This window comes from Calidris pugnax, unplaced genomic scaffold (genome assembly GCF_001431845.1).
Source record: "Calidris pugnax isolate Ruff unplaced genomic scaffold, ASM143184v1 scaffold68, whole genome shotgun sequence".
Classification (NCBI taxonomy): domain Eukaryota; kingdom Metazoa; phylum Chordata; class Aves; order Charadriiformes; family Scolopacidae; genus Calidris; species Calidris pugnax.
Window position 1 is genome coordinate 4,964,737 of NW_015090921.1, and position 18,974 is coordinate 4,983,710.

The 18,974-nt window shown below is 40.6% G+C and overlaps 1 protein-coding gene across 1 annotated transcript in view; it reads left to right on the top strand.

The window, feature by feature from the left end:
- Positions 1-2,298: 2,298 nt before the first annotated feature.
- The window catches only part of LOC106892794 (cytosolic phospholipase A2 beta-like), a 33,412-nt gene continuing 16,736 nt past the window's right edge, over positions 2,299-18,974 (top strand). Inside the window, exons 1-11 of the mRNA XM_014950301.1 lie at positions 2,299-2,354; positions 8,372-8,444; positions 10,306-10,442; positions 11,059-11,190; positions 12,363-12,421; positions 14,156-14,198; positions 15,412-15,475; positions 15,894-16,021; positions 16,145-16,255; positions 17,753-17,790; positions 18,700-18,835. Of these exons, the coding sequence (XP_014805787.1) occupies positions 2,334-2,354; positions 8,372-8,444; positions 10,306-10,442; positions 11,059-11,190; positions 12,363-12,421; positions 14,156-14,198; positions 15,412-15,475; positions 15,894-16,021; positions 16,145-16,255; positions 17,753-17,790; positions 18,700-18,835 (942 nt within the window). The 5' untranslated portion in view covers positions 2,299-2,333. The remainder of the gene's footprint in view (positions 2,355-8,371; positions 8,445-10,305; positions 10,443-11,058; positions 11,191-12,362; positions 12,422-14,155; positions 14,199-15,411; positions 15,476-15,893; positions 16,022-16,144; positions 16,256-17,752; positions 17,791-18,699; positions 18,836-18,974) is intronic.

The following is an 18,974-nucleotide window of genomic DNA, read 5'->3' on the forward strand; positions in this document are numbered from 1 at the left end:
CTCTTTGCTTTAGTTTTAGCCTTTAAGTTTTGTCTTTCTTTCATTGTGCAATTGACTTTCTTTGTCTTAATTTCCCCATACTGTACATTTTTTGTGTCTGTAGCACAGCCTGACATCACGTAGCCCATCTCCCCCATGTCCAGGAGGAAATGAACGTGATACATGTCAGTGTACTTGTTGACAACCAACACAAAATGTTTTATGTATTTTGGCCATGCTGTTTTACTGGAAACATTAACTTCTTGGAGGAGCTGTTGGAAAAATTAGTTCCATAGGTCTCCAGAATAACATTTGCACCTTGATTTGAAGACATTCTTCTTGATTTGAACTGGAATATTTTGTGGAATTTCTTCTTTCCTGTTCCATTAAGACCTGGGTCTCCCTTCTGCAGCTGTTCTGTTTTTAATGTGTTGCTCTGTTTCCAGGCAGACATACCCCTCTTTGAGTGGAGTTCATTTTTTCTCTGGCTGTTTTTCCATTTGCCTTCTCTTTAGGAGGTAAATTTTTCAGCCTGCTATTTCGGTCTCTCCGTTCACTACAGCACCAGAACCTATGATCAAAGCTGCAACAGCAATATAAAGGAGGAAAACCGAAACTCCACTCTGAATAAGAGCTTTTTTCCCCCTTTTCTCTGCTTTTTTTTCTTATCTCCGGAATTGGGATGCTACAGACTTCTGTGTTGAAGGAAGCATGGAGAAGAATGCATGCAGCACAGTCTTCACTGCTCCTTTGAAAATGCCCAAGTGAATCTGTCAAAACCAAGTTACTGCAGGAGGATTTGTAGGTTAATTGCCCCGAACCCCAGATTGCTTTCTGATCAGTTTGGCTTATTTTTCTGGGAGTTTTGTAGCTGCCCTTTGATTTGCTGCATATACACAGCAGACCTTTACTTAAGGTATCTTTCTTTTTGGTCTTTCAAAGAACAGCAACCTAACTAAGCCCTCACGTCCTCACCCTGCTGAGTGGGTACACCTGCGTCCACCCAGTCCTCACTGCCAGCGTGGTGGCTGCATTGCCAGCTAGCAATGGGAAATGTCAGTTTGAGCAGCTGGTTGTCACTTTTATAAGCCCAGGAGCATCTGGTTAGAACTGGTTTTCAATTGGTGAAGGGTTTTATTTTGTGGAAAATGCTTTAAAAAGTGGTTTAAAGCACTGTGCATCTGAGTTTCAGGAAAAGTCTAAAGCCAAAGGTTTCAAGTAAACCTATTTTCCTAAACAATTACTGTGGTTACATTTCTTTTTTCTTTTCTTCTCTTGCTAAAAGCCAAACTCAAAACTACTATTTGATGAAAATTGACTCTGGACACTCTCCTTTTCCATCAGTGTAAGGTGTCTACTGTTTGATTGGTCTGATATTACTGCCCTCCGGTGAGGACATATTTTACTGCAAATTTATGGTGGCATCCAGACCTTTTCCAGTTCTGGGTCTGCACGACATCCAACGTGAAATTGCAAGTCTGGATTAAGGTACAGCCAGAACAGATTGCCTGGAGCAATGTTCTGTAAAGTTGTCTGTCCTCAGTCCACAGTAGGCATGGGAAAGGTGGAAAAAGCCATACCTGTGCCATCTCCAGAGGATGCCATAGGAGCCACCACTGTCATAGGCAAGCTGGTGGGGGAATAGGATGGGAAGCTGGGAGATATAAAGTTGTCATGTTCCTTTAAGAAGTGTGTAGAAGGGAAAAGCCCAGGATGTATGTGGATTTTGCTTTCCCTACCAATATTTATCTCAATTTCACCAGCATCTCTGCATCAACCAGGCAACCATCCAGTAGGTACTTCAGAGTAAGGAGACTTGATTTACTGGTTAGCCGGAAGATTCCCAGTAATATATTAAAACAAGTCCCTGTTGTAGGAAGAGTAGAAAAGAACATTCAGAAGTGGGTTGGTTTCTCACCAGGAATTGTAATAGATGAGATTTGTCTATCCCCTGCTTTTTTTTTTTTTCTGGAATATTTTGTGGAAGAACTTAAATGCTTCAGAAAATTCATCTACTGACTAGATAGGGGGAAGAGATGGGGAGTGAGGGAAGACTTTCTGAACATGGCAGAATCCATGTTCAGTAACAAATTGTGAGAAGTAATAAAGTGACAGGCAAAGATGTGGTAACTTGCAGCTTTCTTCTCACCTCTGACATTGCAGATCTTTCCCTCTCAGACGTAGGCAGACTCTTCTCCACACAGAGGAGGCAGAGGGTGGAGCTCAGCGCCTGTATAAATTATATGTGTCCTTCATGTTATTCCAGCAGCAACAACAAGCCGTGAGCGTGTTTGCCCGCTGACAGATCTGTTAGCCAAAGTGAGGTTTCTCTTGCTGTCGCCATCTTGCCCGTCATGGGGAGCCCACCAGCCAAGGTAAGAGAATCGCAGCTCAGCGCTTCGCTGGGGCCCCTGCACCTTGCTGTGGGGACCTCCCTGCTCCACTTCTCGTGAGCAAACTCCCTCCTCTTTGCATCTGCTGAGATGCAGAGACAAACTGCTGCTGGCGCGATGCGGCGGGGTCACCTTGGACCTTGCAAATGTACCATTTTCCCCTTTTACCTCACAATAACTAATACATAAGCGAGCTTCAGCCAAGAGGCGGTGAAAATGTGGCCCTTTTCTTTTATCGTGAGTTGCAGTCGCTGGAGTGAACGCCGGGAAGGAGGAGAGGGCTGGCCCTGATGAGTTTACTTCACTGTAAAATGAAAGTGCTTTAGCCCCACTGCACACTTCTCTCAGGATAACACATAGAATCACGTTCGTTGTCGCTTCAGCTGAAAAAAACAACAGTTTTTTTCTAGCAACAAAACATAATTTATATTACTTTAGCTGCAGGGGAGAGTTGTAATGAGCCATTTGGCCGCTTTAGCTATCTATCTTCAATGTAATGTTTACGGCATCTGTGATTCTAGTGGAACTATTTCGTGTCTGGACTCGAATTTTCTAATAGTAAGTTCCATTCAGAGATTTTAACTGATAGTTTTTGGTATAAATCAACACAATTACTGGCTGAGAGTTATTTTTTCATGTATATATTTAAAAAGGATGTGTTGTCTTAAATGCGAGATGTGAATAATTTACAACTAACCGTTCTTTATATATCGAACCCCGTGTCACAATTTGCAGAAAATAAAATAAATATGGGAATTCATGGGCTTTAAATATAGTGAGAAACAATGTTACATGCTATGGCTTACAGACAACCATTAATTGTTAAGAAAAAAGAATACTTATATACTTGTGCCGAGGTTATATTTGCTGGTGAAGTTAAAGATTCAGGAAAATGACAGTAACTTGAACAGATAGCTCAAATGCTAGATTGAAAATATTCAAACATTTGGTTCTCAGGGCAAAGAATATAAATCGTAAATGTAATGTACTTGCTGAATGAAATTTGTATCGTGTCTGTCTACCTGTTAGATCCAGAGCTATTTATCTATCTTAGATATAAGTATTGTCTATATATTTTAAATATCAATGTCATGTCTCATAAGATATTTGTGGATCTGACAGATGAGTAGATAGCTTAAGTATAATTTTATCTAGAAAGTCTCAATTACAGCAAAAGTTGTTGCATTTCATCCTACTGCTGCAACTGCTATTCCGCGAGTGTAGACACACTCGTGAATAGGCAGCACTGCCAAAAGCTTAGAGCACAAGCATAGCTTCAGGTCAGAAAGCTTCTGCTCCCAAGGAAGGAGATTTATTCAGCACTGCAGGTAGCTCTGCCATTTCTGCCAGGCAAACGTGTTTTTCAGTATATGTAAATTGGTAAATAGATATGAAAATCAGAACAGAGTGGTTTTGTCATTTGTTGTTTTCTTTTCTTTTCTAGTAAAAAAAGCAAGTTGTTTAGAAAAGTGTGACTACTTTGAACTATCTAGGAAGACCTACGAAAAGTCTCCCAGTTGATTTTTTGTTGTTTAAAAAATGCTACCAAATTGCCACAGAAATGGTGGACAGTATTAATTTACGACTTGCTGGGAATGCTTTTGATATTCATAACAGGATCTTTTCTTCTGCTCAGACAAGAGTAATTACTCCTTAGTGGTTTTATTTTGTGAACTCTGGAATAAATTTTATGTGGTAAAATACTCAGAAATTCTATCAATGCCCCGAGGGACCCACTCCTAGATGTAAAGAGGTGACTGCTAAAATATGAACAGGGGATGCATCTCAAACTCATAATGACTCTTGAAACAATCCATCAGGGATGTCATGAAATTACTGTAAATCTTTGTAAGATGAATTAGATTCATTCACTAACCGTTCGACTTCCAATGATAAGATTTTGGATAACTGTGATTCCTGAGGAAAAGGAGGCTTTCATGGTCATGCTCTCTCCTTCTGTCCCCTCTCCTGGTTTTGCGTATTTCTTCATTCAGTTGCTTTTCCCACCAGAACTTTGCATTCCTCTAATTTTAATGAAAATAGGCAGCTGGTTGAAAAGGCAAATTGCTGGCAGTATTCTCACTGGTGGAGGGCCTGATAAATTCAGCCCATATGAATCTATGTGGAAGAGAGTGCTTTGGTACCAGTCTGGTCATGAAGCTTTTTTGTGGTTTATAAGTTTATAGCTTTAACCTTCTTGTGGTAAATTGCCAAGTTGCAGTTGAACCAAATCCTCGGTATCTAGGTAAGAATATGTCAAATGATTACATTTGGTGTGAGATCTTGTACAGGAGATATTGTACAGCTTCTAGTACACAACTGCAGAAAGAAAAAGTAATCCACGAAAGGAAGTCGTTATTCATGTCTAAAAGATATTGATAAAGTTGAGTGGTAAATCCTACAGCTGTTGACAGAATGTCAAAAGAGAGAGAGCAAACTCCACCTATAAAACTTCATATAACTTGGTGTTATCCCATGGTGATAACTTCGTTCAGAGACCTGCTTAGGTTTGGCGCCAGGGGAGCAAAATACTGAGATTTCAATCAGCCTTCCAACATGTATGAACCAAGGACGTCTTTTTAAAGGAAAGAAAAAAGAGGTGGTGATTGGAGGAGGTTTCCAGGTTGTCAGGCTCTGCAGAAACTACCCCCTAGAAAACTAACTTTCAAGTGAAGGTAGCTGTGTTCTAGTAGCAGCATGGAGGGGCAATAAGGGGTGAAATCAAAGATACGAGCTGTTGGTAGGTTTTCTTCTTTCACTGCCATCCAAAGACCGTCTCAGTAGGCTCCTCATTGTTAATGAACTTTGAGAAGATTTCATACTCTTAAAAGTTGTCCTTTTGGGATGAAACCTTGAAGTGACTAATTGCCTGTAAACAGGAAAATTATGTGTCCTCCTGAAGCTGACTGGTAAATGACTGTTCTCTGGAAGCCAGACTGTAGGCCAGCACATGTGTATTATTACAAACAATGAGCAACAGATGAGAATTTTCAATTTGTTAAGGTTTGACACAGTTGTGGCAATTCTGCCGTGCTAGTTTTCTCTCCTGTTTATTTGCCTTTCTGTACTTTAGACCTGAAATGACTCCACCAAAACTTGCTTTGAGAGTATAGAAATGTAGTTTAGTGTTAAATGCTATCATGCCAAAAGAAGTTTGGTTTTTGGTTGGTTGGGTTTTGGTTTGGTTTCCCCCCTCCCCATCTTTTAGCCTGCTCTGGCTAAAGACGCTGGACGTGCTACTATTTATTGGTCTGGAGTGTTACTGTCTAGGATGCAAATATACACAGGTAGCTGAATCCTCCACTCTGTCATTGGCCACAATGTGGCATTACTAATTTTCCAGCAAAAATAGAATAATGTGTTTCTGGGAAAGCTCCCTTTGTATATTTGTTAGTTCTTGTCTGCCTATGCACGTTATGGTTATGGCTCTCCCAAGGAATTGAACTCAAAAGAGCAAGACCAGTACAGCTGCAGGACTGTCAAGAGCTGTCTGGATATGGTGTTTGTGCTTATCAGTTTGCATTAATCGTGAAATTACATGTTGCACTTCATGTAATGAAAATAGCAAATGGTATCTCTAACCCCAATTATGTTTTCTAGAAGGGTGTTCTGGAGTGCCAGCACTTTTGGGCAAGGATGTTATTTTAGACCCCCAAAATCAGACCCCAACAGGCTGAAAATCAGCTTTGCCTTTTTCTGATGGAAAAAAGAAATAGCCTAATTCTGGAAGGTTATCACAGGCTGGTGTAACTGCAGTCATGGGGGCAGGATGGCTTCTGGCTTCCCCTGGGGATTTGCACAGCCCGTAGGATTTATTATGGCCATATTTACCCATCTGAATCTGCTTATCTTTTACCTGCAACAACACAAGGACTAAGCTGAACAGTCATCTCTGATGATGTTTCCATCAGTGGGCAGATGTTGACATGTTTAAGGGAAGTTGAAAGGGGAAAAGAGGAGGAGTGAGGCTCTCTGGCTCCAGAGGGAGCGGATGAAAACATCTATCACAACTGAGAGTACTCTGGTGATAAATTGCAGATGCACCATTTTTGTAAGCAATTATAAAATTTCCATCATAAAAGGTTCAAAGCAAATTGTGTACCAACATCTGTTTCTCCAGTGAAGGCAGACTGAGAATGGTTTGGGCTTCTGTTGAGCAAGGGGGAAGTTGATTACAAAATAACACAGAATTAACATATTAATTAAAACCAGTCAGCCCTGTAATTGGCTACATAATCCAATATTTCATGTTAATGAAACCCACTAGGAATGCTGAGTGTTCCAGTTAGTACTTCTATGTTAAATAACTATTTGCACAGGAAAATTAAAGCCAAATTCTTGCAGTGGGCAACTGGAATAATATGGAAGTGTCCCAACTGAGACTTGACACGTCCATAATGCATTAAACTCAGAAGGTTTTAAATATGTCAGTTTCAAATTGGAGGAAAACATAGTGGAAATTATTCTGGTCACACACAAACAAACATGTCTTGAGTTTTTATACAAAAAATGTTTCAATCAGCCATTAAGAAGCCAAGAGACAGAGTAATCTGTGAATTTTTTAGGTTTAACAATAGGATTCCTCTGCTCAGGGCAACTCTTGAATATTAATCTGAATTTTAAAAGGGCGTAACTTTAAAAGTGACATCATAACATTTAATATTAAGCCTTTATTTGAAGGTGCTAATTCAGAGTTCAAATGGTATCCTCTTGATGTAGCGTAATTTACTTCTCAAAAAACCTGAATGAAACTGACTGAAGGCTATTCTCATCTCTAATAAACATGTCCAGTAGTCTCCACCCCATTTTAAAAGAATTTCAGATTAACTGTAGCAAATGACTCCTATAGAGAAGTTCCTCTTTCTCCAGCTCCTCCTATCTCCAAAGTTAATTATTTCAGTGTCAGGAAAATTAATCACGGTGCTATCTTTTGAAGTGAAATTGTCAAATTATTCTGTTAGGGTGTAATGGGATACTCTTATTTAGACAAATAGATACGATGTTTCAGTCAGGGTGTAGTTTAAGCTGCTGTTCAAACTAACTGCACACTTCCAATATGGTGTGGCCTTCTTTTAATTTATTAGCTGTAGCAAGACTGTATTGTTTATTATTGCTGGAAAGCCATGGTAATATGAAAAAAAATAGATGAAGCACTCAAAAGAAAATGAAAAAGAAATTTAAATGTTCCAATTTTCTTAAAAAAAGAAGGAAATATTTTTGTGTTTTTAGTATTTCCACATGTTTGTATATGTGTCTCTATTCGGGCTTATAGGAATGTTGTTTAAAAATGACAAATACTTCCTGACCAGCTTGGGTTTGGAAGCTTAATTCTTTGTTAGCGTTAGGAACAAGTAACTTGAAATAAGTGTTACCATGATAGCTTGCCTGTGATAGAAATAAATTTCATGTCTGGAAGGGAAGTAGGTGTTTTCAAGATACCTAATTTTGTGATATTATACCTACAAAGCAGGGCACTTTTTTCTTCATCTGAAGGGTCTCTGCTGGGTCTGTGGTCCATTCAGTCAGTCAGTAGTGCCTTTTGGTGAGGTTGGCCTACCTCATGGAGCATCATGAGAATTTAGGCCTAGTTTAAAGCACTAGGTGGTAACTGCCATGTCCTGGCCCGGTGTCAGGCATCTGTGAGCTCCTAGTGTTGCCTTCCAAAGGCCTGATGTTGACCCACCTGCAGCACAGGACCCTTGACAAATTGGCCATAAAACCATACATCAGGTTGTACGAAAACAGGCACCTCACGGTAATAACAAAAACTTTCCACACCATTGTCTGAGTCCATGTTTTCTTTCTCCATCTTCACTCACTCAAGCTACTTAGCAAATAGCCCAGTGTGCCTTTGTGCCACCATCCAAGCCTGGTGTACTTCCACTGGAGGGAGGTCCCCTCACTTCAAACAGACAAACAGCAAAATACAAAATACTCAAAATACATATAATTTTTGTATTCTGAGCTGATAAAACTAATTGCATTTGTTTTCTCTGCAGATGAAGTTGTGCCCCATCCACATGCTTTCTGTAAGAATCATACAAGCCAAGAACATCAAGTCAAGAGACCTGTGTGAGTTGTGGTTTTATTGTGTTTTCAGTCACTTCCAGAGTTTACACAATGAGCAGTGTTCCAAAGTTCTGAAGGCATACGAGCAACGTACATAAAGCAGAGCAATGGAAGTACTAATGCCAGGGCTATAATTAGATCAAATGCCTGAGGTGTCATTAGATTGGAGGACATATCTAGGGGCATTTCAAGGAACTGGTAACGATCAAGACTCCCAGATGAATTTTCTGAGCCAATAAGAGAAGGTAGACCTTGTGAGGGTAGTGCAATCTGTAAATCTGCTTGGAGCTGTTTGGTTTTGATGGTTGTAATGGGTATAAATCATACAATGGACTGGAATTTTGCCACACAGGCCACATATTTGGGAACCCTTTATTGTAATGTATCAATTATACATGGTAATCAAAGGTAAATTAGAGAATTTAAAAAATATGGTATCATTCGGGGTATTTGCTGTCCTCAGATGACCAGTCATGTTAGATATTGTTAATTTCTGGTTAAGGAAGGACTCTGCAGATCGAGTTCTAAGAACATGCTGAACAGGTAGCCAAAACAGACGTTTCTGTGTACTTCTGTATTCAACCTTCTTTAACTCATTGTCTCGCCCTCACAGCCTCCTATGGCTCCTTTTCAAGATGTGCTGTGGACCAGTCATTCAGGTGCCATTTTTGCAGGGGTCTCCCATGGGTTCCTCGGTCAGGACAGAGACTTTGAGCTGTCTTTTCTCACACTCTTGAAACCTCTGGCCTGTGTATTCCTCTAGTGAAAAATGTCATGTTCACCTAAAAAAAGCATCATTTTGCAGTGAGTTACTTGAGTTACAGCTGAGACCATTCACATCTCACCGTACGGGGCTGAACACAACCTTGACCAAGTGTGGATGCGAGGGAGACCAGAGGGAGCGAGTCCCATACTGGTTGAGCAACTGCCTGCCGAAGGGCTTCCTGTACTCCTGTGGCAAATACCACATAGCAATGTCCAGAGGTGGACACTAGACAGGTGTTAGTGTGACGAGGCCTGTATTTCTGAGTTTCAATGATCTCTTCTATCTACTCTGTTGAAGGGACAGTTCCACTTTCCTGCCAAAACCTTGCGGGGCATTGTTATTCACTGCTTGATACCGGTCTGAAGTATTTAGGCATCTCAGGCTGCAGTAGAAATCTTCCGTCAAGTCCAGACTCCAGCTCTGAAAGACATCACCTTGGAGATTTCCTTTCGCACCGTTGTCAAGCTTCACAAAGTAAATGCACTTTCCCACCCTGGCTCTTCCCAAGGGATGGCTGCTCGAGGCACTGACTGCACTAACCATAAGGAGTAGATGTAGGCTGGAAGCAAGATGAAGATTTCCGACTTGCTCGTGCCCTGGTGTTCCTGGGGCCCACAGCGGCCTTTAGCTGCAAGAGATCTTCTCTAGTACCTAACCCTGTGATACCTCCTCCGCATGTTCGTGTTGCTGGACTGAGCAAACCAGTCTCCTCTGGTCTTCTCTGTAATATGTGTTCTCCTTTCCTGTAATCATCCTAACAGACCTTTTTGGAACTAGCTCTAGTTTCAATTAAACTTTTTTAACATCATTGACTGGAATTGTAGAGACTACGCCAGATGAATGGTCAGTGGGGTCTTTTATACCTCTTTCTCCTCACATGGGAAACACGGTTCTTAGTGTACTTTGTGTGTGCATGTGTACATTTGCATTTAGTAGTTACCGAGGAATTAGGTGGTTTTTCTTGGTTGCTTCCAACCAATGGTCTCTTTACTTATTTTTTAAAAAACTAGTAATATTTATTAGTCTCCAGAATCACAGCCTTGCCCTACTTTTCGTCAATAACACTGGCATCGGGTTTTTAATTTTTCTCTGCTGCAGTGACTGCTTCAGACTGCTACGTGCGCTTGTGGCTGCCGTCTGCTTCAAATACAAAGCTTCAGACCAAAACCATCAAGAATTCTGACAACCCTGTCTGGAATGAGACTTTCTACTTTAGGATCCAGAGAGAAGTTGAGGTACTAAAAAAGTAGAAATGTCAATTACTGGGAATCGACACCCTGTCAATCAACTGTGCTAATTAACTTAAGAAAATGCTCACGTAACAGAACTGACTGGGTAGCCCAAAGCAGTAGACATATGCAGCAGTGTTCCCCTCAGCTAGTTATAGACATTGGTGATATCAATGCCTACATCTGGACTATTTTGGATGGTTAATTCAGAGAGAGCTTTCCCTTCACTGGTTGTAAGGGAAGGGTAGAGGAGTTGCTGTGGTGTAGACAAGAAATTTAAACCTACCGTAAGCTGTGTAGTTGAGAGAACTTTGGGGATGAAGAAACTAAGTAAGTGTGTTCCTTGGGCGGGTTATCAGTGTGGTGCAGAGCACTGACATTATTTGTATCTCAGGATAGTGGGAGCTCTCTGTTACAGGTAGCTGTCTTCTATTTCATCATAAGTTTCCCAAGGTTGGGTTTAATGATGGTGTTCCATATTAGCAGACTCCTGAAGGAAAGCATGTATTTCTTTACTCTTACCACTGTGCTAGTCAAGAGCTGCAAAAGTCTATAACTGTTTGTTTGTTTCTGTGCAATAGCAGCTCAATAAGAGTTCTTATTTGTTTTCTTCTACTCCCAGAACGTTTTAGAATTGGCAGTGTGTGATGAAGATCCACTCACCAAAGATGACATGCAGTTCACAGTTCTTTTTAATGTTGCTAGAATCAGACCCGGGGAGACAGTCCGTGAGACATTTGCTTTGAAATCAGAGGTAAGAAGAGAGAGGGAGAGACTGGTAAGGCCTCATTGTCCACATTGGCTTCCATGTTAAGTGGAATGTGGGTCTGCATAGACACATATACTTATATACCTTTATCAATATCTCATCAAATCATATATCATTGTGCTGGATTTTTGTGACTTCGTTAATCTCTTTTCACAGATTCAGAAAATGACACAGCTTCTCTCTCATGCCCATCCTTTCTGTGGGCCAAAATATGTTAACAGGGAGCATCTGTACATTTTAATTTTTGTCTTTTGTAATGTAAATAAATAACTTCCTTACCTTTTGGCTTTTGCCATGCTTAGAGGACATTTCCTCTTAATGGCAACTTTTTATTAAAAACATGAAGACAACCCACTTGCCACTTGAATTAAATGATTCTTCCAGGCTTCTCCTGTTGGTGTTCATGCTGGGTTTCCTTCTGGGTGATTCAGATTTCTCTAGCCCTTAGTGAAGGGACGCCTGTTCTCCAAACATAGTTTGTATTGGGTTAAGAAGCCCATGAAAGAGAGTTGTCCAGAGAGCAAAGCTGGGATAGGTCTGTGACAGCTCCTCGGCTTCTCTGAGCTGTGGCTGAGGTACTGCTACAGGCTTATTGCAGGAAGGAGACATTCCATACCCAAAAGAATAGCTACTTCCCAAATGCTGAAAGCCTGATCTTCCTTGGGACTCTGCACTTCTCAGCCAGAGAGTGAGTCACTGGGAAATGTAATGATTCAATAAGTACCTCAGTCCAGGGTACTCTTGCCTATTCCATCTCTTTGGGATTCAGTGTGAATGTGCTTTAAATCGTTTGTACATGGAAATGACACTGGCTTTAGTCACATTTGTTGCTGGGCTTCAGTGCCTTTCCCCGTGCACACCATCTTTGCAGAAAGCCATTATATTTCTGTTTCATCAAGCCTTCCCTCTCTGATTGTCTCTTTGGAAATATGTATGATTCTGCATATCTCACAATGGGAGAATATTAATCTTACATGTCTTTCACAAGCCTGTGGTTTCCATTGCAATCTCAGCTTTGGAAAGAGGTAACACACAGCTTTTTTGGTAACATTAGCAGAAGAGAAGTCAGCCATGGAAGTGCTTTTTCAGGTTTGTCTATACTGCCAAATTCTCGCAGCCTCCAATAATCTGTATTTATTTTACCCTTTTCTTTTTAGAAAGAGAGGTGCACTAAGAAATGGGAAAGTTTGGAAGTGGAATTCTGGATGGAAAGAATGTGAGTAAAATTCCAAAGCTGAAATGTATAAATCTGCCAGGGAGTAATAATATCTCAGGGAAAGCAGAACGTCTTCCAGTCTTCCTCCCAGCAGTGAGCTGAAATTAGTTTCAAACTTTTTTTTACCTTAACTTCCCCAGCTAATTCTGCCTTTCAATATTTTTCGTACAAATCTTACCTTCTGTTCAACATGTGTATCCTGATTGTAGAACTGTAGTAATATTGGTGCAGTGTGATAACTTATACACAAGATAAGTGTAAAACTTAATGGAGGAGCTCTTCAAGTTGTTAATATTAACTGAGCAATGCCTAGAACACTGCGGTGTTTCTAAAAGACCAGGAAACTTGTGTTATTATCATGATATATACATAGAGCGATGTAAACAGTATTAGAAAAGCCACCCCTTTGGCAGTAGTTTAGCTAAACTGAAAAAACATGCAATCAACAAATAATAAAATTAAGACCATCCCCCTCAAAGTGGTAATCAACATTGTCTGAAGGACAACAAATCCCATAACATAAACTTTATCTCTCTTTTAAACGCTATCACAAGGTTGGTTGAAGAAAACCCTAAACTACATGTTCTGGCATGTTTGAGCTTAGCATTACCAAAAAAAGGAATATAGTCCAGTCAAAACTAACTAATTGCATGATTAGAAAAAAGAGCTGTAAATAATGGAAAACATGGAAAAGCTGCAGAAGAAAAATCATCGGTGTTCTTGGTTAATTTCTCCCACAGAGAAACTCAAGAAAACCTATTTAATTTATCTGAGAGATACCTTAAGAGATGGTATAAGCATCTCCTGCAAATGTGGAAGCAGTCACAGACAGATAGATAAAAAGAACAGAATGAGTTGCAGTGCTTGGAAACTGAGTAGATTCAGACTAGAAAGAAGAGGAACATCTTTCAGCTTTCAAGTTAGAAGGCATGTGGTGGATTCTGCATCCTAATTATTTACATTTAAGTACATTCTACAGCTGAAATAGAAGTTTTAAGGCTGGAAGTGGTGCTTGGTAAAATACCCTGGACTTTGCAGAATGTGAAAGATTGCATACTACATAAGTTTAATGGTCCTTTCAGATATATGAAAGCACTTATAATTGTGTGTAATGCAGTGATGTTGGAGTATTGGCCTTAATGAGAGATGCTGTTAGTAGACTCTACAGGTTACTCATAGTATTAAATACCTACATCCGTTCAGTGACAGTCCTCGGTCTTACTAGGTAAAAATGTCTGGAACAAAGACTTTTCATTACTTACCTCTGTGTTTTCTAGTCATACATATAGCACAGTGGGAGCTAATTCTTATTTGACATTCATTTGTGATCAGCTGTAAATTATAATCTGGAACAGTCAGAAATGTCTTTCCTAATAAGTATTTGCAGAATATATTAATAGCAGTCTTTGCCTTCCCCCAGTCATATGGTTATTTATTAATAGCAGGACATTATTCCACAAAGACCAATATGTTTTTGTTCTGCTGTATCTTAGCATATAGTTTTAAGCTTTGGTATTTTTATGGGCTCTCCTTCCTTTAATCTGGCTTGGCTACTACATTTTGGTTCATGTGCTTAGCAGGTGATCATGTATGATGCCTTTTACAAAACAAATTGTGGTACTAATATAACTATATTTAATTTTAAGCAGGAAAGGTCGTAAAACTACTATTCTTTTAAAATACCAGATACTCAAACAGACTTTGTTTGTTTGTGTTTTGATTCTGTCTTTTCAGTCCTGGCCCTCCAGAGCACCTCATTACCAACGACGTCCTAGTGGTAAGTTTCACACATGAATTTAGCTTGGAGTGACTTTTCCTTCATTTTGATTGTCTCCTCTTCCCCTTAACCATCTGTCATTTTATAAAGAGAACAGAATTACCCTGATAGATAAGAGCATAGTGTGCATTATAAAGTGAACGATGTGGGACAATTCCCATTTATTATGTTGTCCTCTCCATGCAGAAATAGAAGCTGTGTTTCTGGAAGTCCTCAGGTGTTACAGATGTCAATATTTTGCCCAGCTGTGCTTTGTTAATGTTGCAGAACCCCACATTTGTTGGTGTTCAAAGTGAAAACTGCTGGTGTTTCATGTAATACGGTATGGCACTTGGCAGGAAAAACAAAGGTTATAAACAGGATGAGTCTGTAGAAGGCCATAGTAAGTATTCAGCGTGCTTATGACTGGGTTATCTAATGTAACAGCTTTTTGGGAAATGACTTTTTTAATAAAGAGTTATTTTAGTCATTGAAACAGAGTCCTCTTTTGGTATTAGTCAGCCTGTGGTACATTACCTGTCTCCTTGGGCTGGCCCAGCGGCTAAGGAGTACAAAGTGCTTCATGCCAACCACTCCAAGCCTGCGCATGATTCCCAGGTGCTAGCCTTTAATACCCCTCAGGCAAAGTAACACATACTGTGTTCTTTCCCCCTCATTTTCTGTGTGAGGCATAAGAGCTGTAATGATTGGCATGCGTTGTTCCTGAAATGGCTTGGAAAGCTGTCCTGGCATGACTTATTAAAGGTGAACTGGAATGACTCAGGTGGAGGGTAGGGTGGAATAAATTCATGATCTCCCAACACCAGGACCAGCAAGAAGATGCCTTGTAGACTAATCACTGCCACAATGCACATAAACTCATCATCGAGTGTTTTCCCCCCACCTTTCCTAAATAGTTATCAGATACATATGTAGCTATTTTGGCAATAGTATGTTGTACAGAGTTTTCTGATTTTGGGATAATTTGAATGGGTATAACAACCTCTGACAATGCACCGCTGAATGGACAGGCTAGTTCTGAAGCAGTGTAACTGGGCTACTGTCCTGGGATAATGAGCTCTGAATTGACTCTTCTGCAGCTGGATTGCTTCCAGCACTGGGGCCAGTTTAGTTGGCTCTGTGTTTGGGAAGTGGTTGTCTGCAGGATGTTTCATTATTTGCTGCAGCTGTGGCATTTGTGACCTTCACGCTTTTCCACTCCCGTCTTTTACAGTCCCGTGAGGTTTGCTGCTTGGAAGTGCAAGTGGACATTAATGAAAGCAGGAGATATTTGAGAGGTATGCTAATTTCTCTGTGAAGCGAGGACATGACCAAATCAACTCTTATCATTGTCATTCAGACCCAGATGAAGGCACTTTAGGATACAGAGGCGACTAAGAATGTTCTAAAGACAACAAAACGTAATGCAATTGAAAGTCCAGTTGTGACGCTGATCTCTGTGTCTTTCCTTGAAGCTATCTGGTTTGGACACAGTAAACTTGGCTGGTGGCAGTATGAGAGAGTGCTGATGCTGGGAGCACTCCAGGCTATGGGGTGAAGGCAGGAGTACCAGTTCCTGTGCTGTAGGAGACTTGCCAATGTAGCAGCTTACAGAGGAGTTACCACAGAGAATGACTCCAGCAAAAGTTTGCCAACTTTGTTAGCTGTTTTGCCTGACCAGCGGTATTATTCTCTAAACCAATCTGTTTTCACTAGAGAGTAAAAATCTCGTGCTTACGGTGCCTGCATCTCACGAGGGAACACAGAAAACTACAGAGGACACAGATACTTTCTACTTCCATTGCGTGAAGGCTTGGGAGCCAGTTCTGAAAGTCAGGCTGCAGGTAATGGGCACTATACAGTACCACTGTTCACACTGCATGCTTATTTCCCGTGTCACTAAAACAGTAAAGAACTGGATTATTTCTATTCTGTCAGTAAACAACATGGTTTTTTGTTCTCTGTAGAAAGTTTCTGATAAGGAAGATGACAACAGCAATTTAAGTGACACCTTGACAGTACCACTGAAATTTCTCCCTGTTGGACACAGAGTGAAAGTAACCCTCCCTGTGAGACATGTAAGTGCTTCACCATTTATATGAACTTTTGGAGAGAAGAGTAGAGTAACCGAGTAGAGTAACCCTCAGTATTTAACACCATAACATTAAAAAAAATAATAAATCTATTAGTAAGTGTTGAGTAAGAATTTTGTGCAAGTATAAGCTTTCTGTGAAACAGGTTAGTTTTCTCAGAGAAATATCAAATTTCTGTCAATAAAATCAATAACTGGGAATTCGTCCTGGCCAGTTTTAGATGCATTTCAGACCAACCTCTGCTATCCTTACACAGTTCATCCCCTAGCAAGGCTTTGGGATGCCCCACTGCCCTTTGTCAAGCCTGGGTGGCCAGCTCAGTCTATATACCTCATTTTTAGATGGCTAAAGTTAGATGAGTTGTATCTTACCCTCAGAAACAATTCTGTCACATTCTTTTTTGCGTACAGTCGTGATGGTGACTGGTGGAGAGGTACAACCCTAAGCTGCTTTAAAAGCAGCAGTAATGTTGCTGTGTGGCCAGATGGATCTGTTAACAATAACCAGACATCTTTGCCCAGACCTTGCAGCAAATGAGAGGCAAAAATAGGAGGGGAAGAATTTCTCAGCAGCCTTTCCCGTAAAGAGAATGAATATCTGTTTCACCACTAGTGATTCCCTACCCCTGTTTGGACTCTCTTTTACCTCCAGTAGCTTTTTGGAAGGATGTGGGGACTTGTGTTTCCTCTTCTATCACTGTCTTTATCGGGCTGCTGTTCTTCATCCTCAAGAGTAGGAGGGTGGCAATGTGATAGTGCTGCTGGGTTAGGATGATTTGTGGAGGTATATTCACAGTGACGATGAAATCCTGTTTCACAGCCTGTTGATCTGGCCACTTCAACTCCTCCTGCCTCTTCTGCTTCTCTGTAGTATGTGTTTGGTGTTTAGTTGCTTTTCTTCTATTTCCTGCTTCAGTTTTCCAAAAAAATGTGGGCAGGGTGGTAGTGGTGAGGCATTTCAGGAGGCAGTGAAAATCTGGGTTTCAAACCTTCTCTTTTTCCCAGTCTTATGAGGAGAGGCTGAGGGAACTGGGGTTATTCAGCCTGGAGAAGAGGAGGCTGAGGGGAGACCTTATTGCTCTCTCCAACTCCCTGAAAGGAGGGGGTAGAGAGATGGGGGTCGGTCTCTTCTCTCAAGTCACAGGCGACAGGACAAGAGGAAATGGCCTCAAGTTACCCCAGGGGAGGTTCAGGCTGGATATTAGGAAAAATTTTTTCACTGAAAGGGTTATCAGGCATTGGAATGGGCTGCCCAGGGAGGGGGTTGAGGCACCATCCCTGGAGGTGTTCAAAAGACGGGTAGATGACGAGCTGGGCGGTATGGGTTGGTGATGCTGCTCCTTGTTTGTTGTGTGGGTGTGTATTTTTGTCAGTTAGGTTGACGGTTGGACAAGATGATCTTTAAGGTCCCTTCCAACCTAGAAGATTCTGTGATTCTGTGATTCTGTGAATATGTATCCTGCTCTCATTTCTTTGTTTACAGAATGTGCCACTGCAGTTGTACCTCCAGCTAAATGAGTGGTAAGAGGACTGGGTTTTTTCTCTAAAGATTTTATTGCTCTTTGAACTGTGAATTCAAGAACAAAGTATCCTTTATTTAGATACAAGGGACGCACGAGACTAGAGGCAAAATATAACAATGGTTAAGTCACCACTAAAGAGTCACCACAACAGATTAAAGTTAAATGTCCTTAGGACAAAAGAGTCATGCCAAGATGCATAAAAAAAAGAATGAGAGTTTCAAACAGGGAGAAACTTAGTCACTTAGTGTCCTTTGTGTCAAAGAACCAAAGACTGAGATTTGGAGGCTTCTTCAAAAGGGACACAGAAGCGGCAAGAAGGCAGCGGGAAAAGGGAATTTGAAATAAGCAAAACATCCAGAGTCCATACATTACACAAACCACACAGGTGTTCTTAAGAACAGAGGTTTGTGGCTGTGGTGATATCAATAGAAATAAGCACAAGCTAGGGAAGATGAAATATTACACTGTAAAATAATGAGACAGGCAACAAATAAGCCAAAATTATTTGAATATCTTTTTCACTATACTCTTTCTGTATAAATCTGTGATACAAATCCCCATGAAAGACCTTGTTAGGTTCAAATTGCCCTTTGCTCAGAAATTATATGAAGCAGAAAGAGAAAGGATTCAGCTTACAAAGCTACTGAAAGACACAAAGAAGCCTTTCTTTTTTCATATTTGCTGTCCTTAGCTGGCAGTGAAACTTACACTGAAACATCAGAAAATATAGAAACTACATAGAAGCAAAGCAGTTGGTTTCTTTGAAACTGGAAGCTGCATTTTTGTCTCTAAATCTGAAGAGTGAATAATGATTTTTTATGATATTTAGTAGACTGGAGTTACTGAAAGTAGACCCATATAAGTTTTAAATATCAATCCTGTGCCTCTGGATTTATTTTTGTTTCAGCACAGAAAGACTAGATGTGCGCTTTGGGTATGATCTGTGCCAAGAAGAACAAGAATTCTTGCAAAAAAGGAAGAGAGTGGTTGGCAGTGCCCTGAGAAGGGTTCTTCATCTGGACAGAGACCTACATGGACACGAGGTCTGTGAGTTGGAATCCAAGCATGGGGTGTGGGTCTGTTGAATTAGGATTGGCACAAGTCTCCCCACCAGATTTCTAGTGGGTTTTGTATGTTGATGACAAACCCATTGATTTGAGTGGCAGCAGGACAGAAGTTCTC